Genomic DNA, 23,891 nt, shown 5'->3' on the forward strand with positions numbered 1-23,891 from the left:
ACCATGTATTTTATTTTTCCCATACCACAAGAAGGCATGCCAGCCCAATTGCAAATCATGCCCCTCCAAAGTCAATTGTCTTGTATGCCTCAATATAATCCATTCTCTCACCCATGTGAGTACCACAGACTGATAATACAATTCCCAATTTGGTAGCCCAAAGCCGCCTCTCTTTCTCGAATCCTGAAACATTTTTAAGCTTATTCTTGCTTTTATCCCTTGCCGTTGTTGCCTGGCTCCCCCCTCTCTCTGTGTATCTCTCTTTCTTTTCTCTCTCTCTCCCCCTCTCCCCCTTGTATCTCTCTCTCTTTCTCTCTATGTCTCTCTCCCCCTCTCTCCCCCTTTCTGTATCTCTCTGTCTGTCTCTCCTCCCCTTTTCTCCTCTCTCTTTGAATCTCTCTCTCTTCCCCTCTCTCCCTCCCCTCTCTCTCTCCTCTCTGTATCTCTCTCCCCATCTCCCCTCTCTCCCCTCTATCTCTCTCTCCCCCCTCTATCTGTCTGTCTGTCTGTCTGTCTGTCTGTCTGTCTGTCTGTCTGTATCTCTCTCCCCCCTCTTTGATTCTGATATGAGGCATTGGGCAGGCCATGAGGCACTCTTGCAGCACCTTTCACAGCACAGAGAACTTTAGCGTGCTTCACAATGTGGGAGATGGGGTCCCCTCCTCCTCCTAGAACCCATTATGATGCATTAGCCCTCCCCCTCCTCCTCCTCTTGTGACCCCTGGCCAACTGTGGCAGGGCCGGCAGAGTGCACCATTACCATGCCAACTCCACTGTGCTGTACAGTAGAAGCCATTTTAAGACAGTGCAGTAGAAGCCATTTTAAGGCACAACAGGCTGTATCTTTGCCAAGGTATTTATAGACGTCGAAGGGTTTGTCTTACAGGGAGCCATTGGGAGGGGCTTTCTTCCCCCTACTCCTATCTATCCCTGCCCTCTCCCTTCCCCCTCCCATGCACTCCTCTTTCCCACCCTTTCTCCAATCTTCGCTTCACGGCGAAGGTTGTAGAGAGTGTGGTGGCATGTCAGCTGCCCCAGTACCTGGATGAAGCTGTCTATCTAGACCCGTTCCAGTCCGGCTTCTGGCCCAGATACAGTACGGAAACAGCTTTGGTCGCACTGGTGGATGATCTCTGGAGGGCCAGGGATAGGGGTTACTCCTCTGCCCTGGTCCTATTAGACCTCTCAGCGGCTTTTGATACCATCGACCATGGTATCCTGCTGCGCCGGTTGGAGGGGTTGGGAGTGGGAGGCACCATTTATCGGTAGTTCTCCTCCTACCTCTCTGACCAGACGCAGACGGTGTTGACAGGGGGGCAGAGATCAACTCCAAGGTGCCTCATGTGTGGGGTGCCGCAGGGGTCAATTCTCTCACCCCTCCTGTTCAACATCTACATGAAGCCACTGGGTGAGATCATCAGTGGCTTCGGGGTGAGATACCAACTGTACGCTGATGATACTCAGCTGTACTTTTCCACCCGGGCCACCCCAGTGAAGCTGTCGAAGTGCTGTCCCGGTGTTTGGAAGCCGTACGGGTCTGGATGGGGAGGAACAGGCTCAAACTTAATCTCTCTAAGACGGAGTGGCTGTGGATGCCGGCACCTCGGTACAGTCAGCTGCAGATGCGGCTGTCTGTCGGGGGTGAGTCATTGGCCCCGATGGAGAAGGTACGCAACTTGGGCGTGCTCCTGGATGGTCGGTTGTCCTTTGAAGACCATTTGGCAACCGTCTCCAGGAGAGCTTTTTATCAGGTTCGCCTGATCTGCCAGGGGGAGGGCCTTCTCTGTGGGGGCTCCGACCCTGTGGAACGAACTTCCCCTCGGACTTCGACAATTACCTGACCTTAGGACCTTTCACCGTGAACTTAAAACTTATTTATTTCGTATGGCTGGACTAGCCTGATTTTTAGCTCTAAATTTTAATTGAATTTATGGGTTTTTATAGTTTTATAATTTTATGCGGGAGTATGTTATTTTAACATTTGGGCAAATTTAAATTAGTTTTTTAAGGGATGTTTTTAACTATTGTGTGTATCTGTATTTTATCTGCCTGTTCACCGCCCTGAGTCCTTCGGGAGAAGGGCGGTATACAAATTAAAATATTCATTCATTCATTCATTCATTCATTCTTAGTAATCTGGATATCTATTCTCTTCATTAACTCTTTTTTCTGCATGACTGTAAGATTTTTAACTAATATCTTAGTTTTCTCTTTATTTTCAATCCTGCCACTTCGCTATATTCCTCTATTATTATTATTATTATTATATTAATTTAGGCCCTGATTCTTGTGGATCTTCCACAATGACTAAATTGTCTGCAAATGCCTGTAGTTTATATTTTTCCTTTTTTTATTTCCATACCTTTTATCTCTATGTCTTGTCTAATATTTCTATTTAATACTTCCAGTGTCAATATGAATAATAGTAGAGACAAGGGGCATCCTTGTCTTGTACCTTTTTAAATGTTAACCTCTGTCATATCTACATTTAGCCTCACCTTTGCAATTTGCTTATATTGCCTTAATCATATTAATAAATCTCTTCTCAAAATCCGTATCTTTTAATTGTGCTAGCATAAATTGCCAGTTCACATTATCAAATGCTTTCTGTGTGTCTAGAAAAATCAATGCCATTTGCTTCCTTGGATGTGCTTCATAGTACTCCAGTGTATTTAAAATTATTCTCATATTGTCTTTTTTTTATCTCTTAGGTAAAAAACCATTTTGATCTGAATTTATAAATTGTTTTAAGAAACTTTTTAGTCTTTCTGCTATTATTGAGGCATCTATTTTATAGTCAGCATTCAATAAGGATATCAATCTGTAATTTTTTATCTGTTGTAAATCTGAGTCTTCTTTCGGTATGAGAGTGATATATGCTTCTGTCCATGAATTTGATACTTTCACTTCTAGCAATACTTCATTGAACACTTCCAGCATTGGTATACTTAGAATATTTTGTAAGTCTTTATAGAGTTCTGCTGGTAGACATCTGGGCCCAGTGTTTTGCCATTCTTTTGTCTCTTCATCACTTCTGTTAATTCCATCGTAGTTATATGTTCATCTAACATAGCTTTCACTGTTTCAGGTAGTTTAGGTAGTTCCTCTTTTTCTAGGTATTGATTTATTTTATCTTCTGAAACTGTCTCTTGATCATATAATTTTTCATAGTAATTTTGGATCACTTTCTTTTTATCATCATTTTGATGGTGAAGGTTTCCTTCCTCATCCATTAATTGGTATATCATGTGTTTTATTAGTTTTATTTATAGATGGGTTTTGTTGTTCTAATCGCTCTTATCTCTCTCTGTTCTTTTGCCTTTGCTCCTTCTCTCTTTGCTATTTCCTCTACCTCTCTTTCATCTTCTTTTTGTTGACTCTCTCTCCTCTGGTTTCCTCTTGTTGTCTATCCTCTTTTTCCTCTCCAACTCTCTTTTTCCTCTTGTAATTCAAAATAATGATCATAAAATTGTTCTGCTTTTTCTATGGAATCCGTCTATGTCTTTGCTCCATTCAGGTCACCATTATTCCCTCTGGTATCAGCCATCTAAAATTTACTCCATGCTTAATGAGCTGTCTTGTTAGAAATTGATATCCTTTCTTAGATCTCTTACTCTTCTGGGGATCTGTTTTAGGACTACTATTTCTTTCCCTTATATTTTAAAGGATCATCTCTCGCTGTTTGTAGCATCTCTGTTTTTATTGCTTTTTTAGTGAATCTCACATGTACCTCACTGGGGAGTCTGCTTCTTGTCGCATATTTGGTGTAGACTAAATATTTCATCCATCTCAGCAAGCACCTTTTCTTTGGTCACCTCTAAAGCATTTGCCAGCAGCTCTGCCATTAGCTCCACCAGGTTTTCTCCCTTTTCTTCCTCGATAGTCTGAAACTGCAAGTAATAATTAGCCTTATTCAACTCAAGTGATATTATTGTTTTCTCATGACTTTAACCTGCCAGGGTAAGTCTGTAATCAACCTCTTTACTCTGTTTGTTCAGCTTTCTCTTCTACTTTCTGAATGTGTTGTTCATTTTTAGTCATTATTTGTTGAAGATTCTCTATTTTGTCCTCTACTTTTCCTATTCTTTCCTTAATATCTTCGTGCATGGCTTGAATCAACACTTTCATCTCTGCCTGCATCACATTCATTTTCTCTTGCTGCAACATAATGTCCAATGACCTTTGACCTGCTGGACTAGATGCTGAGGATGATGCTGAGGATGGTGCAGATGTAGTTTTATTTATTTTGAAATATTTAATAATTTTAAAACAATTGTTGAAAATAATAACTACAATACCCCAACAGCCCCAATATTGACCGCCAACTTCACTATCTCTTTCCAATTTCCCCTTTTACAAAATTATTCAGGAATCAGGGTATTCAATATTACAGTATCCCTTCTTCCTTCTTCTTATCTTCAATCTCCAAAAAGTTTCATTGTTTTTATTTTATTTTTTAATTGTAATCTCAGAAGAGCATAATTACAATCCACAAAAAAGAAGTGAAACTGTTAATTATAATCCAAGAGAAAAGTGAAAATATAAATTGTAATCCAATAGTTATTAGACTCTTAGCCCCTTCATTCTTCAAAAAGTATTCTCTTCTTCTCTTATTAAATTTATAATCCACATAGACCCACCAAGACCCATAATTCAACCATCAACTATCTTGTATCTGCAAAGGGAGAGTTTACAGAGCAGAAAGTAAAAGAAAAGTAAAATATTTTACTGTTTTCAGCTTCTTTTCACTTTATCTGTTTAGCTTAAGTTCCAAGAGCTGCACTGTTTTTAAAAAGCTTATTGGTGCAGGTCTTATTTGTTTTAACAGCCAGTCTTTATCTTCTTCAGCCTCTCAAGGTTATGTTTTCTTTCCTTCTCACTTGCACCTCTCAACATTTTCTTCTGCCTGTAGGTGTCACTGTTGCTCCGCTTCTCTCCCTTCTCTCCCTTTTTATTTTATATTGAATTATCCAGTCCAAGTTTTTCAAAAAAGGTTCTCTAAGTCCAAAGTATATAGTCCCTAAAAGCTTCCAAGTTCGTCAATCTTATATTTGAGGTTCCCAGTCCAGCTTCCTAGTTTCAGAGTTCTTTCACTCCTTTAAAAAGTTCTCTTATCTTCCCAGTTTTAAAAATGGCTCTCAGGCTTGCTCACTGCTTTTTTTGGGAGGTGGAGGGAAAACAATTCCACCTCCTCCTTTTTGGGTCCCACTTTCAGCCAGGCTAATTTCCAGGGGGCTTGTTTCTCAGTAGAAGTTAGAAATCTCTCACCCAGATTGTTCACACTGTTCTTCAGTCTTTCACATTTTCTTCATTGGTCAGCTGTCACAGCTTTGGTCAAGCATGCAATGGCTTCTTTTTCTTCCTGCCAGATTGAGAGCCTTCTCCAGATCAATCAGGGAGATTGTGGACTCCCTGAGATCGACAGAGTGTGCTTTCTTACTTCATCACCCCTCCAAGGTGATTTAGGTCCGTCCAAACCTCCTTGCAGTTTGAATTTCAGAGCGATCCAATGGAGCTCCATGGAAAAGCATCATGTCACCCCAACATCAGCCCCACCTCCTGGCAACTGGATCTATTTAGTGAAATCCCTAAATGCTGCAAATTGTCAACTGCATTTAAAAATTGGTATTCCTAAAAATTATTCATTGGCTCTATCACTTTTTCTCTAGTTTTCAAATCATAAACTAGGTGGGTACACCTACATAGTGTTTCCTTGTGCCCTGCCCCCATTCCAGGGTCTACAATAAAGATGTATATTTATAAAGCGTAATTTCTCTTAATACAGTTAGTTAGTTAGTTAGTTAGTTAGTTAGTTAGTTAGTTAGTTAGTTAGTTATCAGATGCCTTCTGATTCTGGGGTTTCCTAGAGAATGCATGTCCTCAGGGCTCTTTGTGGTTGGATATATCCCAATTACACATCTGAATCATGTCCTTTGAAATTCCATATCTATTAAAACCTTGAAAATGAATTGATGTTTTGGTTTTAGTATTTTTTTATAAGAAATTAAAGGAAACAAATTGAAAGTAATTCTTGATGAGATTTGATGGATTATTTTCAAAACTATGAAGCTACTCTCTTTTATTATAATTATTATTATTTCTAGGTTCTACCATATCGCAAGATCTAAAATGGACAACTAACATCAAAAAAGTCATCAAAAAAGGACAACAAAGAATGTTCTTTCTGTGCCAACTCAGAAAGCTCAAATTGCCCAAGGAGCTGCTAATCCAGTTCTAGACAGACATGGACTTCAGAGGACCATTAGAACTGCAGAAAAAACTATTGCTACCAACCTGCCTTCCATTGAGGACCTGCATACTGCATGAATCAAAAAGAGGGCTGTGAAAATATTTACAGATCCCTCACATCCTGGACATAAACTATTTCAACTCTTACCCTCTAAATGACGCTATAGAGCACTGGACACCAGAACAACTAGACATAAGAACAGTTTTTTCCCAAAGGCCATCACTCTGCTAAACAAATAATTCCCTCAACATTGTCAAACTATTTACTAAATCTGCACTACTATTAATCTTCTCATCATTCCCTTCACCCATCTTCTTCCACTTATGACTATAACTTTGTTGCTTGTATCCTTACAATTTATATTGATATTGTTTCTTGATTACTTATTTGTAGCCTATGACTATCATTAAGTGTTGTATCATTAAGTATTAAATTCGTACCTTATGACTATCATTAAGTGCTGTAAGTGTTGTACCTTGATGAAGGTATCTTTTCTTTTATGTACACTGAGAGCATATGCACCAACACAAATTCCTAGTGTGTCCAATCACACTTGGCCAATAAAATTCTATTCTATTCTATTCTATTCTATTCTATTCTATTCTATTCTATTCTATTCTATTCTATTCTATTCTATTCTAAAAACTTCTTAAATTTATATACCACCATTCAGCCAGGACTTCAAGGCAGCATACATATTATTTTCTTGTCTTTGTTTTTGCCATAACAATTGTGTAAAGTAGGCTGGGCTGGGAGAAAGTAACTAGATCTGTTTAAGGCAGTGAATTTCTACAGATGTAACTGTACTAGAACCTGTATTTTCAAAATGCTAATCCATTGAGTTCACAACTATGCTATGCTGATGTTATTTCTGGTACACTGGACATGATGGATATATTGAATAAAAATTGATTACATACAATGTGTTGTTGCTGGAAGTTTAATTCAGGGATTGCAATACTAACTCATATGGCTTGGCTCTAATCTAACATTTTCAAATTTTGGTCAGAAAATCTTAAGAGGGTTGGTATCAGTGGTGAAATGCTATCGGTTCGCACTGGTTTAGGTGAACCGGTAGTGATAAAAACTACCAGTTTGAGCAAACCGGTAGTAAAAAAAAAAGCTACTGGTTCCTTCAAACTGATACTTCTGATGATCAGCTGTTCTGCACGATTTAAAATCACTAGAAAGGAGGAAATCCTGCTTTCTAGTGAATCTAAATTACACGACACAGCTGATCTCCCCTACAGCTCAACTTATTTTCCCAAGCCTCCTTTTGGTGCATACTGCACATGCGCGTGCATGCAGTATGTTTTTGGTGTGCACTGTGTGTTCATGCAGTGTGTGTTTGGTGCGCACTGTGCATGCGCATGCACAACTTGTGTTTGGCATGCAGTGCGCATGCACATGCACACGGTGCATGCTTGCCATGCGCACTTGGCACACAGTGCACATGCGCAGCCAGCAAACTGGTGGCAAACCAGTTCAGATTTCACCACTGGTTGGTATGACTTTAATATTGCTTGTCATCAATGGATATATTTTTCTTGGCTACATACCAGTATTTGCAATTTATCAAGACATCAAGATGTCAATAGCCTAAGTATTATGCAACACTGCAAAATAAATCAATACCTAATTTGCAACTTGACAGCTGATAAGTATATATTGGCTCATTATTTGAATTAGTTCTTTTTAACAGAAATGTAATCCAATCCATTTTATTGATTTAACTATGTAATTAATGTATATTAATTTTAATATTAATAACCAGAATTCTTTAATAAGTTTCTAATATTGCTCATAAATTTTGGAAATCATTGTTGAGTAACATAATACTTACCAGTATTGTAATGCTTTGTGCAATAACCAAGCTCATTTTCTTCTTTCAAAATAAACTGCGGCAGAGTTAAGCCTTCTGCTACTTGTACTGGACCATCACTCATCCATTCAAATATCAGATCATTCATTGTATAGCCAACTATAGCAAACAAATGATTTGTTATTAGATAATAATACATAGAATTGCTACAACAGGCAAATAGCAACAGTAGAAAATTATTTAATTTCTGAAGGAGAAAGCTTCAGTAATAGATAAATACATTCAGATTATGGTTAATGTACAGAGTGATATCACATCAATAAATTAGGAATATATCTAGATTAAATTTGGGGAACATTTGACCATAAGTATATTTATAGCAAAGATATATTAAAGTGAAATGCATAGGACTTTCTACGTCTTATATAAAGTGAGACTACACAATAGCATGGCAGCCACAAATTAAGGCACTTTTAGGTCTAATATATTTTGACAACTCTATATTGGCAAAATCTGCATTAGATGCTGTCAAGTCTCCAATTCTATTTGGATAATAGCATCATCTTCTTGAAATATTATATCTGAGTACCTCAGGAGTATCCAGTTGCTTCTATACCTGTCACTTTTATTATTATTACCCCCATCCAGTTCATGCTGTTTGCCTTTGGGGATATGGAAGATTGTATGTTAAATGTAAAGATGCACCCCCAATGGCTTGCCTCAGAAATGTCACTATTTACTCCATATATTTATTCTTTGTCTTTACATTTCAAGTGTTAAATAGCCCTCCAAGTCAAAAATTTCAATTATCCAAAGAGACATTTTATTCAGGACCTTAAGTATGAAAACAATGTATGCTATCACTAAAGAAATAGAGAAAGCAAACAGCTTGCTTACTGATAAACATTAACAAATAGCTCAAAATTTAGTCACCCTGTCCAAGAAGAGCATATCCATTCCTCAATGTTGAGAAATAAGATCCTCTCCCCCACACCACCACCAGAGGTTCTCTCCAAACATATAGGAATTGCAAATCCCAGAATTCCCAGTCATTTTCTTTGTGGGATTTGGAGAATAAAAGGTTCTGCCAGGTTATAGGAAGTTGAATTAGAACAGGGGTGTCAAACTGGCGGCCCATGGGCCAGATGTGTCATACGTGGGCTAAGCCCACTTCAGCTCCATGAAGGAGAAAAACATTATGAAACATCATGTGATGACAACGTGATGCAGTGAGTTTGACACCTGTGAATTAAAACATTTAATTCTGTCTTCTCAAAAGCCCTCAGGTCTTAAGATGACATAATGGGTTCTATTACAAGAACAAATTAAGGCCAATGAAATTAACCTTTTCCTTTTCAAAAATAGTAAAGTAAAAAAGTAGTAGCAGCTGTAGTAGAGATACTGTATCCCTTTTCAGTTTGCTTTCTCCAGTTGTTTTCTTCAGTGTTATACTCTTCATATGCCAGAAGCTTAGTATTATACTACATGAAGTGATTTTAAATGCAGCATCTCAAAGAGTCACATTATGCCTGGTGTATTTTTTAAAAATATATATAATATCTGACTTACAGCTTTCTAGTTGCATTGTACATGTTTGTACATCCATGGGAAAATTCTTTAGGTCCATGGGACAGGATAAAGTTAATGTTAGCCTAAAGGGATGCAAAGAAATGTAAATATGTTTATTAAGTATGGAATTGCCGCTAAAATGAAGCCTTAACACCCACTCCTAAAAGGAAAATGATCAAAGCTTATTACAATCTATTCATTTTGGAGTTTCTGTCACCTATTGTTAAATGAAATATTGCATTTTGTACTACTCATTTTGCAAGTAGCACGTGGTGTAGACTTGCATGAAATTTAATCCTTTGAACAGCTTCAACATGTTACTCTATGATCACTGTATTCTTTTTCTTTTAGACATACAGAAACACATGCACATGTGCACAAAAAGAAAATCTAGAGCCATATCTTTTAAAAAACAAACAAACCTGTTTGCTTTAAGCCTGTTCAACCAACATGTATTCTATCACAAAAAACTAATTATTTAAAAATATATTATTAGTAGGCTTAGAATTACGATATTAGTTTTAGCAACTTAGCAAAAGACCATATACAGAGATTACAACAGTGGCACCTTCAATTCCTCACCTAATCAGTGGTGGTATTCAGCCAGCTCTATCCAGTTCAGGTGAACCAGTAGCAGCTGCAGCAGAAGGCTCCGTCCACCTGCCTGGATGTAATCACATCCCATTTTTGATCACACTTGGCCAATAAATTCTATTCTATTCTATTCTATTCTATTCTATTCTATGATTTGCACATGCGCGGAAGGCCCTGCACATGTGCAGAGGTGGCATGTGCCAGTGAAGAGAGCACACGCACACTCACATTCATGAACTGATAACAAAGGTAAGTGAATACCACCCCTGCACCTAATATGTATTAACAGATGTTTAAATATATATTTGCTATAAGAAGCTGTGCTGAAATATAGTGAGGCTGATCAATAAACAATGACAATCAAGATCACTTGTAGTCAATGGATGCAAATAAAGGAGAGCTCATTGCAAACTCTATTTAGATAAGTAACTCAAAGCTTCTCACACAGAGAGAGGGAGCTAACAAGAGTGGGATGGTGCATTAAGAATGCAATAAAATTTCAGTTGTAGATCAACACACTTCCTTTGAAGAGAATCACAATATCAAAAATCATTTAGGTCATGGAGTCCAAATGTCTTCTCATTGCAGGACTACAATTAATGTCACCCCAATATATGGTTCTCAAATATACAATTACATTAACCTTCTTAATCACTGACTCTTAGCTGATATTAACATTTATCCAGAATCTGGTTTTCTGTGGCATAAAACAACTACTCTGAGTTCTGCAGTCTGGGATATTAGAGAATGTCTCTCAGTCTTTAACATTTCTTCCAATAATGTTTTCTCATTACTAATATACTCTGTTCTTTTAGCTTCTTGTCTTATTTTCTATTCCTTTGATTCTTCTCTATACCAATTCTATTTCTTCTCAGACTTCCTTAAAACTAAATGCCCAGATTTGGACACAGGAATTAGAATAAAGTGCAGCTACTTTTTCCCATAATTTGGAAACTAAATTGTCATTCATGTAGCCTAAAACTGTGTTCATCTTTTTTTAGAAGCCTCATCTCACTGCTGATGCACAATCAGCATATTTTTGTTATTTAAATTGTTATTTGTTACTGTAATTTATATGCTACTGTATTTATATTTATATCCTAGAAGCTCTGAGCAGCTTGCAAATGACAAAAAAATAAATTGAAATAGTTAACACAGAGAAAAATAAGCAACTCCCTCCAACCCAATAAGAACTAATTTCCTAACCATTAGGAAGTCACATCAAGGAAAGCAATCCTAGCAACAACAACAAAACTTGTAATGCATGGATGAGATCTGTCACACCATCAGTCCCCAAAGACTGTTTGGAATAGACAGATTTAGATAGACTTCCTAAATGCAAATAGGGAAGATTTTGATCTACTCTAAGATGGAGCAGAGGCCAAGAGACAGAGGGAGGGAGATGGAAAGATAAAGAGCTACAGAAAAGGTATGCCTCCATGATCCCTGATGATATGGCTATGTAACCAACTTCAGAAACCACTACAAAAATATATGCAACCAAATAAAAATTGAATGCATCAATTACCACACCAAACAAGAAGAAGACCTTCTGCGCACAAAATCCAATCGTGCTTTTTATAATTTTGTGAACAACAAACTTAAAGACTCAAGATCCATCCCACCACTAAAAGGATCTAACGGCAAAGAATATAATGATGAAACAGTTAAAGCAAACCTCTTTAACACATTCTTCGGCTCAGTCTTTGTTAACAGTAATGGCTCATACCCATCATTACCCAGTCCTACCAACAATGAGTACAACGACCTAACACAAATAGATTTCACAGAAGATAATGTTGAAAAGGCCCTTCACAAACTGAAACCATCTCTATCTATTGGACCTGATGGTCTGTGTGCATACTTCTTAAAAAAGCTTTCACCTAATTTAGCAGAACCTCTAAGCATAATCTTTGAAAAAGCTTTCATGACTAGCTCCCTTCCCAAACTTTGATCACTAGCCAGGTCATCCCTGTCTTCAAAAAAGGAGACCCCAGCCTAGTTGAAAATTACAGATCTATCTCTTTATGCTGCATCACCTGCAAAATAATGGAATCAATCATCAACCAATCCATTACCCTCCCCCTAGAAACAAACAACCTACTCTCTAATAAACAATTTGGTTTCAGAAAAAATTTATCCTGTAATTTGCAACTTCTACACTGCAAAAACATATGGACTACAAATCTTGATCAGGGCAAAGCAATAGATGCAATTTACATAGACTTCTGTAAAGCTCTTTACTCAGTGGTACATGACAAACTTCTCCTCAAACTAAAATCCTATGGCGTCTCCAGACCCCTCCACAATTGGATAACAGTGTTCCTGTCAAACAGACAACAAGTGGTCAAAATAGGCAGTGCCCTATCAAATTTGTTCCTGTCCATAGCGGCGTTCTCCAAGGCAGCGTTCTTGGACCAACACTTCATATTATACATTAATGATCTCTGTGACCATATTATAAGCAATTGTGTTATCTTCGCTAACGATGTTAAACTATTTAACACTACCAACAATACAGCTACCTTTCAAAAAGACCTTGACTTTGTTTTGGAATGGTCAAAAACTTAGCAACTCCAAATCTCAACCAACAAATGCTCTGTCTTACACATTAGAAAAAAGAATCTGAACACTAAATACAAGCTCAATGGACACTACCTTATAGATAACTCCCACCCCATTAAAGACCTTGGAGTTTTCATATCCAATGATCTAAGTGCCAAAGCCCACTGCAACTACATTGCAAAAAAGGCTTTTAAGAGTTGTAAACTTAATCTTGCATAGCTTCTTCTCCAGAAACACTACACTACTAACCAGAGCATATAAAACATTTGCTAGACCAATTCTTGAATACAGCTCACCTGTCTGGAACTCATACCTCATTTCGGACATTAATACAATTGAGCGTGTCCAGAAATATTTTACAAGAAGAATTCTCCACTCCTCTGAGTATAACAAAATACCTTATGCCACCAGACTTGAAATCTTGGGTTTAGAAAACTTAGAACTCCACTGCCTTCGACATGACCTGAGCTTAACTCATAGAATCATCTGTTACAACGTCCTTCCTGTTGAAGACTACTTCAGCTTCAATAACAACAATACACGAGCACACAATAGATTTAAGCTTAATGTGAACCGCTCCAATCTTGATTGCAGAAAATATGACTTCAGAAACAGAGTTGTTAATGCCTGGAATGCACTACCAGACTCTGTGGTCTCTTCACAAAATCCCCAAAGCTTTAACCAAAGACTATCTATTATTGACCTCACCCCATTCCTAAGAGGTCTGTAAAGGGCGTGCATAAGAGCACCAACTTGCCTACTGTTCCTGTCCTAATGTTCCCTTTGATTGTATACAATTTCATATAGTTATTACATACTTATGGTTATATATAAGCTTATATATTGTATAGTTATTTCATGCTTATATATAACATAACATATATGCTTATATATGCTTATATATAACGTTGTGACAAATAAAATAAATAAAAAATAAATAGATAAAATTTATTTATTTATTTATTTTATTAAATTTTTATACCACCCTTCTCCCGAAGGACTCAGGGCAGTGTACAGCCAGAAATAAAATACAAGATATATACAATTAAAAGGAATTAAAATATAATTCTAAAAATAGATAGCAATCCTTCAAAGATGAGACTCAAAGAGTGCTTTCCCAACTAAATCTTATTGAATGGGCAGGAACTACTGGCAAGAAAGGATTCCTAGATCCTTTTTGCATAGATCAGATCAGGTCAGTATAGTTTCCATCTTGTATTTATGTATGTGATTATTATTATTATTATTTGTAACTCAGGAACTTTAAATTTGTCTCTATTTCATGGTGCTACTTTCAGCCCACTTCACTAATTTATCCACTGATTCCTGGCATTTTTCCCCAATATACTTTACTGAACTTTTATTACCTTAAAAACATAAAAAACATAAACAATTATATCACTTAACAGCTATTTGTGATGTTTTTCTTATAACAATACTCCATGAATTATTTACAAAAATTAAATTGTGTGTATTTACATTCTTGTTTTATCTTTTGCTTATACTTAATAATTAACTATTTTTAATCTGTCTCCATTCTATCCATTTATACCACTTTTCCCATACATTATAGAATATCGATGCCTCTATCTTTTAAACTCAGTGTTAATTTATCCATTTCTGCACAGTTCATGACCTTTTGTATAACTAGTTTCTCTGTAGGTATACATGGCTGTTTCCAACATTGAGCGAAGGTCATCCTGGCGGCAGTTAATATGTGTAGTACTAGGTATTTTGTGCTCTTCACATTTTTAAAAAAATCCCCAATAGAAAGAGTTCTGGTTCTAATTCTATTTGTTCACTAGTAATTTCCTGTAGCCAATCTTTAATTTTAAGCAATATTTATGAGACTCAGAACATGACCACCACATATGGTAATATGTTCCCTCTTTCTTTTTACATTTCCAGCATGTGGGGCTCATTTTAGGATACATGTTCGCTAATCTCGAGGGGGGTAGATGCCACCTATAAAACATATTATGCATTTTCTTTATATGCTGCTGATTTTGTTAGTTTGTGGTTTCTGTTCCATATGCTCTCCCAGTCTGATAGATTTATATTATGTCCAATATTTTGACCCCATGCAATCATGCATCCTTTCACTACTTCTTCTTCCAGTTCTACTTCCAGCAGATATTTATAAATTTGGGTAATATTTTTTTTTATCTGGCCCTAGTAAAATTTTATCTGTTGTGGTTTGGGATATATTCCATAATCTTTTATATCTTGTTTGTATCGGTTTTGTAATTGAAGATAAGCCCACCAGTCAACTCATAGTCCTTGTTCTTAGAAGTCCTATATTGTTTTTAATTTTCCATGTGTATCTAATAGGTCTCTGTATTTTAACATTTTATTCAGATCTAAATTATTTGGGTGAATGATCGCTTCCATTGTGGATAGCCAAATTGGGATTTTTATATAATGTTTCTTTTTAATTTTAATCCAATTATTTATTAGTGAATCACTAATCAGGTGTCTATGGAAATATTGTTGTTTCATGGGTCCTGTTTCCCACAGAAAGGCATGCCATCCTCTCTGTAGGTCATGACATTCTATGGCTAATACTCTTTTATTCTTTAGATTGTTCCAACCTTTTAACCAGACTAGTATAGCTGCACTATAATATAATTCCCAATTTGGCAATCCAAATCCTCCTCTACTCTTTATATCTTGTAGAGATTTCATTTTTATTCTGGATTTTTTCCCCTGCCAGATAAATTTGGTTATTATTTTATTAAGCTCATTAAAGAACATTTTATCTAATTTAACTGGAATAGTCTGGAATAGATATAGGAATTTTGGTAGTATAGACATTTTTAGAGCTGCTATTCTTCCTAATAGTGACAGCTGCATCTTCATCCATAGTTCTAAATCTTTTTTTTTATTTGTTGTAATAATTTGTTCCTTTATTACTTTGCAATGTGCTGTCAACCATATCCCTAAATATTTGATTTTTCTTCTTGTTTGGAGTCCAAGTGTTCTTTCCAATTCTATTGTTTGTAATTCTGTTAAATTTTTTGGTAAAAGTTTCATTTTCTGTCTATTGATTTTCAGTCCTGCAACAGTTCCATATCTTTCTAATTCCTTAATTAGTTCTTGACCGCTCTCTAATGGTTCTTCAATAATAAATGCCAAATTATCTGCAAATGCTTGCAGTTTATATTCTTCATTTCTGATTTTCAATCCTTTTATTTCTGCATTTTGTCTAATTCGTTCTAATAATACTTCTAGTGACAGTATAAAGAGCAGAGGAGATAAAAGACAACCTTCTCAAGGTTGGGTATTTTCTCTATATTTAAAGTTGAGGTTGTCAAATACTTTTTGGGCGTCCAAGAAAACAAGGGCTACTTATTTCTCCGGATGAGCTTTGTAATATTCTAAACTGTCCATTATTATTCTAATAATTATTTCTAATTTGTCTATTTGGGAGAAATCCATTTTGATCTGACTATATATAATCGTTCAAAATTTTCTTTAGTCTATTGGCAATGATCGTGGTGAATATTTTATAATCTACGTTTAACAAAGAAATTGGTTTATAATTTTGTATCAGTCTGGCATCCATGTCCCCCTTTGGGATTAGCGAAATTAATGCTTCCCTCCACGTATCTGGCATTTTAGCTGATGTTAATACTTCATTAAATAGATCAACCATTATTGGTCCTACTTGTTCTATTGCCTTATAGAATTCTCATGGAAAGCCATCAGGTCCCAGTGTTTTATTATTTTTCTGGGATCTAATTGCTTGGTTTAATTCCATCATAGTTATGTCCTTAGACAGCATTTCTTTCAGTTCACCTTTTATTTCTCGGATTCTTTTTTCTCTTAGATAGTCCCTAATCTGATCCTCATTAATTCTTTCTTTCTTATAGAGATCTTCAAAATATTTATGTGAAATCTCTTTTTTCTTTTCTATTGTATGTTGGTTTTCTCTATTTTCATCTTGTAATTGGTAAATGGTTCTTTTCTCTCTCTCTCTTTTGAGTTTATAAGATAGCCATCTTCCTGGTTTATTTGCTTGTTCAAAGTATACTTGTTTGGTTGCTTTCAAGTTTCTGACTAGTTCTTCCTGCTCAATTAATTTGAGTTTGTGTTTATGGAGAATTAATTGTTCTTATAGTTGGGAGTTTTGTAGATTATTCTGTAAATTAGTCTCTAATTTTTTGATCTTTTGGAATAGATCATTTTGTTGGGCATATTTTTCTTTGTTCTTTTTTGCAACAAAAGATATTATAACTCCCTGTATCACAGCTTTCATAGTGTCCCATAGATTTTGAGTCGTTGTATATTGATTATTTTCTTTAAAATAAAAATTTAATTCTTCCTTAATTTTCTTAATCAATTCCTCATCTTTCAATAATTGGGTATTTAGCATCCATCTTCTCCTTGGTTTTTTCCCCCCTTCCAACTAATTCTGAGTGGATTATGGTATGCCCACAAATTTGGTTAGATTTCTGCTTCTATCACTTCTTCTGCTAGTTCTCCACTCATCCAGGCCATGTCAATGCATGACCATGACTTATGGGGGTTTGAATAGAATGTGAATTGTCTCTTTTCAGGGTTTAGTGTTCTCCATATATCTATTAAATTTAATTTCTTAGTCATTTCTACAAATATTTTGGGTAGTTCTCTTTTTTTCTCACTTTCTTATTTCCCCCATTGTGGTCTTTTTGATAGTCTGGTATCACATTATAATCTCCTATGATGCAAATGTTTTTCTTTTCTAATTCAATAATTTTTTCATATAGGGCTTTATAAAATTCATTTTGATTATCATTGGGGGCATAAATTACCACTAGTAGGATTTTTTAAAATTTATCTGTATTTCTATTGCCAGAATTCTTCCTTCAGGGTCTTCAAATACTAACTTTGCCTCTATCTCTTCCTTAATGTAAACCGCTGTTCCTTTCTTTTTCTCCTGATATGCAGAAGCCGTAAACAGCATCCCTAATTTGGGGCAATTTAAATATTTTTCATCAGTTTTTAGAATATGTGTTTCCTGTAGACATATGATATCTACATTTTGTTTTATTAAGTTTGCCAAAATCCTTTTTCTTTTTGTTGTTGAATTTAGTCCATTTATGTTGATAGATAAGAGTTTCACTTCTTTTTCCATAGCTCTAGTTATCTTTTGCTTTTTGTCTTCTAGCTGCTCTTATTTCCCTTTCTGTTTGTTGTTGGTTGGTATCTATTAGTTCTTGTTCTTTGTCTTTATTTTTTAGTTGGTCTTTTCTTTTTTGGCCATTTAGATCTAGATCTTCTCTACTACTTTGGTCTTCCGACCCTGCCAGTTGTTCATAAAGTTCCTATGCTTTTTCCAACATATCTATTTTAATTGTCCTTTCCTCCCAAGTAACCAACATCCCTTCTGCGATCAGCCATTGGAACAAGATGTCTTGTTTGTTCAACTGTTTGGCCAAAAATTTATAATCTCTTCTCTGCTCTCTTACCCTTCTCGGGATTTGTTTAAGGATCTGGATCTCTTTACCTTTGTATGTTATTACTTCTTCTCTGGATATTTTGTATATTATATCTTGAACTTTCCTTCTTGTAAATCGAATGTGGACCTCTTTTGGAAGTTTGTTTCCTCTTGTGTAGCTTGTACTGACCCTGTAGACGTTGTCCATTTCCTTTAACATTTCTTCTTTTTCTCTATCTAGCGCTTTGGCTAGGATTTCTGCCATCACTATCTCCAAATCTTCATCTTTTTCTTGTACTATATTTTGAAATCTTAGGTATGACACCACTTTCTCCATCTCAATAAAGGTCAGGGAGTTTCCCATTTCTTTGCTCACTGTTTTTATTTGTTGGTCCATCTTTTCTAGTTCCTTCTCTGTTTGTTCCGTTCTTTTCTCTACTTCCTTTATTTTGTGCTCATTGTTCTCTAGTGCTTGTTGGGTTGATCCTATTTTTTCATCAAGTTTTGATATATATGATCTCATTTCCAATTTTAATTTCCCTATTTCCTCTTTCGATTTGTTAATATCAGCTCTTGTTTCTACATGGTTCTTTACCATTATTTCCTGCAGTTTTACCATAGATTCTTGTAATGTAAGTAGGGAATTTTGGATATTGGAAGCAGTATTTTGTTCCTCAGCTTTCATCATTTCCTCTATTGTTTTTTGTGTTGTCGCAGAAGGTGTTGTTGCTGAGGGTGTTAGAGGTAGTATGGTTTTCTTTCCTGCCTTAATTAATGTGATGTTTGTAGTAGTCATTTCTTCTAGTATCTCTTTCTGTTTTTTAAGAATATTGTGCATGTTGTCCCAAATTGGCATTAAACAGCTTCAACTTCTTTACCTTAAAAATTAGCTATTAGTATAATATGGCACTTGCTATACATTTTAATGCTGTTATATTATTTATATAGATCTCAATGTTCACCACAATATTCAGAAATTCAAATCTAGCTATAGCAGTAGTTTACAATTTAAGTTATGACTGTAAATCTTAATAAGTATTATATATAAATAATAATCTAATAATCAGAAAATTTGAGTTATATATAGATATATATACAGAGTATCTATAAAGTAAGAAAAAGTAAAGAAAAAAAGAAAAAAATAGATTTTTGGGTATCAATAAATAAGAATAAATTACATAAAACTTTCAATCAATTAATATATAGCAATAGATATAATCATTTCCTTAATTAGGTTAATTAGCCTTATGGTGCATAAATTAATGAGTTAAGTAAATTAAATACTGACAGTTCAAAATTACTTACACTAAACTCTATTGAAATTAATTGTACTTTAAATCTATAGTATATATAATAAAGTAATGATTTCCAACAAGCGTTCAAGTCATTACATCCAGTAGAAAAAGAGAAAAAAATCAATTAGCAGATTCAATAAACAAGAGTAAACAAAAAGTAAAAGAGTCACCAATTTCATCAATTTCTTATTAATGTATCAGTCTCTCAAAGGTTCCCATCAACTCAGTCTTCTTTATTATGCAGATAAGTTGCTGAGTAATGCTCTTCGCTATGGATGGTCTCCACTTCCATTACTCCAGCTGCTTCTTAAAAACTCAATCTCTAGTAAAAAACAGAGTTCGCAGCCTCGTAACTAGTGTTTAATTCTTTTCAAAGTTCAAAGTTTAAAGTCTGGAATCTCATAGTCTGAAGGTATCCCAGATCGCAATCTTCTCTTATTTTGTTTGCTAAAGTATCAAGCTATCAATCGTTCCCCAGTCACTTTCCGCTCATTCTCACCTCCACTTCTTAGCTGCTTTCTCGGGTTACGATCAATCAATCTTCCTAATGTGGTGCAAACTTTCTTTCTTTTAATCTTCTGTTGCTCAAATTCTTTTGCACTGACCTCTCCTTACTCCCCACTACGAGCTGTCATTCAATCTTGCTTCCCACTTTGCTGGCTGTCAGGAATTTGGGGCCACCATTGAAAAATGTCAGCCTTTCGATTTCTGGGCTCAACATGGTTTCTCTCTGTTGCGTTGGCGATCGCTTATCGCCAAACTGCTCCTTGAGTATTTCCACTCCAACACGCTTCCCTTCAGGCTTCGTGTATCCTTTTAGGATCGCTCCAGCACCAGAAAAGAGGGATGAAGAGCAGAGCTAGCTCCTCGAGCCCTCTCTTTGTCCAAACCTCATGAGCCGGAAGTCCTAATTCAGGCATTTTGAATGCTTTCTTTTTATTTACTAAAGACTCTTAAATATACCATCAACTTTTGTTAAATCTAATAAATAATTTTCCTTTTTCAAGGCATTAATTTAAATTTTTGAAGAGTATTAGATCTAACTCCAAATTCTATGACTTCCTACTGATGACTGATTCCAGTTTGATAAGGAAACTTTACTGAAAACTTTTGAAATACTGTATTCAAGCCACTTTTGTAATCACATCGTAAGTGTACCATCCAGTCTACACTTAATTAGCTTGTCAACCAGAATTTTATTTGTTTGAACTGTACAAAGTTAACACCATCCCTCTCCTGGAAAAATGAAATATTATGTGAAATATTAAAAAGGCAGAATATTATATTTCCCTAAAGGATAAACATGCTCTTGGAAAGCAGCCCTCACCTTTCTTAATAGCCCCAGCAGGACTGGGCCAGTCTATCTACAAGACAAAAGACCTTCAGTTCCAGGGTGATGGGATTAAGACATGGCCCTTTAGGACATAATAGGACCATTTAATAGAAACACAGACCTCACTGCATTGCACAATCTGCTAAGGCCATTGCATCACTCAGCAAATGTCAGCCAAATCTGGAAGCTCAGACAAACATGACCCCATAGGAATCTGACAACAGTCAATAGAATACATGTTCTTGCACAGGAACAGGAAGTTCAAGTTCAAAGTCCAAGAGAAGGTATATGCCCCCACACTCTCAACTCCATGTGGTCAGCTGCCTAGAACCATGTGCTTGGTGGTTCTGCTTCACCATTAAACCATTAAACCATCTTTCCATTCAGCCTCCAAACCAGATTGATATTTCTTCCAACAGAACTATGCAGTTGTGTTTATTTGACTTTGTCACATTTGTAGGATGTGGTACCAGAAACTCTCCTGTACTTGATCCTTCTTCTTCTTCTTCTTCTTAAACTTTGCTAATCAGCACAAATAACATAAACAATGTAAATGTATCTTCCTATCACATTAGTAGCTCATCATCAGAAATAAATAACACAAATCCACCACTTCCCTAAAATTAGATTTACTTGGCTTTTCTATTTATAGCTATGTAGTTTTCAAATGGCATATATCTTTCAGTCATGTTTTTAACATATTACCATGTGCTACCCTATTTTTATTTATATTATAAGAATAAAGTATCATTATACCTTGTGCAATGGAATAGTTTATAATTAAACTAGCATAATCAATAATACAGAAACACTGGAATACTTTTTGTAATTCATATGACTATACTTCTTGATTTATTTATGGTGTTTCTATTCAGGTAGTCCTTGACTTACAACCACAATTGAGCTCAAAATTTATGTTGCTAAGTGAGAAATTTGTTAAGTGAGTTTTGCCCCATTTTACAACTTTTCTTGCCACATTTGTTAACTGAATCACTGCAGTTGTGAAATTAGTAACACAGTTGGTTTCCCTATTGACTTTACTTGTCAGAAGTCACAAAAGGTGATAACATGACCCTGGGACTCTGCAACTGTTATAAATGTGAGTCAGTTGTCAAGCATCCAAATATAAATCATGTGACCATGGGGATGTTGCAATGGTTGTAAATGTGAAAAATTGTCATAAGTCTCTTTTTTTAGTGCCGTTGTAACTTTGAAAAGTCACTAAATGAACTGTTGTAAATTGAGGACTACCTATATTACTAATTTTGTAAAGACTTGTGTGGTTTACAACTGTTGTGATGCTAACCAGCACTGTCAAGAATAATAGCTAGCTTCCCAGACTGACAATGTACATTCCTGATTCTAGAGTCCTTTTTATGGTCTCTGAGCTTGTTTGCTTGTTTGCTGATGTTTCATTATCAGAGTAGGTAACACCTTCAGTGGAAGTGGGTTTTGTTCTGTTTGTGTACAGTAGCTTTCTCTGACATAGTTGCTGGGGTGTTGGTTTCTCCTTGGTAGTTCCTTGATTAGGCTTTGTTTTTTTCTTGTTAAGTAGTAACATCTTACTGCTAATACTGGTGGAGCTAAATGTTACCGCTATGTTTTCTTTTCCTTGCTAATGCTAGCTTTAGTTCTCTAGCCTTGCATAAGCAAGATTTAGCTCATCAGTGTTAGCTTCTCTTGGTTTTCCTTTCCTCACTAATGCTAGCAAATCTAAGGTTACGATTAACATTGGAAAACTAGCCAGCCTTAGCTTTGCCACTATTATTTTCTGCTCAGAAAAAGATAGCCACTTCAGAATATGTGCCATGTGGTTTAGCAATGGAGCTGTCTGTCCTCCTTCACTACCCCGACTTCCTGAGCTCTTTGAATGGTAAGTGAGCAGTTGGTGACTAAGGTGGGAAAGATTGCGTGAACAGGCCATGTGGGAGCCAGTGGGGCAGGATAGAAGGAAAAATAGGGGGTGCACTGCAGTATCTCTCATAAGGGCAAACGACCACAGCTGTGCTGCAGGGACATAACTTCAGGACTGGGTAGTAATTGCCAATAATCAGGACTTACTGGTACTTGAAGATTCAAATATTTTTTAAAATGTTTTTCATTTAGCTTTTGACCTATTTCCAAAGGTGGCAGGGGAGAGGACCGACATCTCTAGTCACACACCTTGATAATATATTGCCATGAGGTAATGCTATAGTCTTTATTTGATTATTACTGTTTTACTTACTAGAAAAGCAGCAATGGGGAAAACCCTATTTCTTTCACACACTAGAAGCTGCTAAAAAGATAATAGAATAGAATAGAATAGAATAGAATAGAATAGAATAGAATAGAATAGAATAGAATAGAATAGAATAGAATTTTTATTGGCCAAGTGTGATTGGACACACAAGGAATTTGTCTTGGTGCATATGCTCTCAGTGTACATAAAAGAAAAGATACCTTCATCAAGGTACAACATTTACAACACAAATGATGGTCATAGGGTACAATTTAACACTTAATGATACAACTCTTAATGATAATCATAGGGTACAAATAAGCAATCAGGAACAATCAATATCAATATAAATCATAAGGATTACCAGCAACTAAGTTACAGTCATACAGTCATAAGTGGAAAGAGATTGTTGATGGGAACAATGAGAAGATTAATAGTAGTGCAGATTTAGTAAATAGTTTGACAGTGTTGAGGGAATTATTTGTTTAGTAGAGTGATGGCCTTCGGGGAAAAACTGTTCTTATGTCTAGCTGTTCTGGTGTGCAGTGCTCTATAGCATCATTTTGAGGGTAGGAGTTGAAACAGTTTATGTCCAGGATGTGAGGGGTCTGTAAATATTTTCACAGCCCTCTTCTTGATTCGTGCAGTTTACAGGTCCTCAGTGGAAGGCAGGTTGGTAGCAATTATTTTTTCTGCAGTTCTAATTATCTTCTGAAGTCTGTGTTTTTCTTGTTGGGTTGCACAACCGAACCAGACAGTTATAGAGGTGCAAATGACAGACTCAATAATTCCTCTGTAGAACTGAATCAGCAGCTCCTTGGGC

At 36.0% G+C, this 23,891-nt stretch overlaps 1 protein-coding gene across 2 annotated transcripts in view; it reads right to left on the reverse strand.

Moving 5' to 3' along the window:
* The window catches only part of GLRA2 (glycine receptor alpha 2), a 307,323-nt gene that overhangs the window by 213,018 nt on the left and 70,414 nt on the right, over positions 1 to 23,891 (reverse strand). For both annotated transcript variants that reach the window (XM_058184672.1, XM_058184673.1), the window contains exons 5-6: positions 9,642 to 9,724; positions 8,094 to 8,231 (exon numbers count right to left, since the gene is read on the reverse strand). In XM_058184672.1, coding sequence (XP_058040655.1) covers positions 8,094 to 8,231; positions 9,642 to 9,724 — 221 coding nt within the window. The remainder of the gene's footprint in view (positions 1 to 8,093; positions 8,232 to 9,641; positions 9,725 to 23,891) is intronic.

The sequence above is a fragment of the Ahaetulla prasina genome, chromosome 5 (assembly GCF_028640845.1).
Source record: "Ahaetulla prasina isolate Xishuangbanna chromosome 5, ASM2864084v1, whole genome shotgun sequence".
In the NCBI taxonomy this organism is placed as follows: domain Eukaryota; kingdom Metazoa; phylum Chordata; class Lepidosauria; order Squamata; family Colubridae; genus Ahaetulla; species Ahaetulla prasina.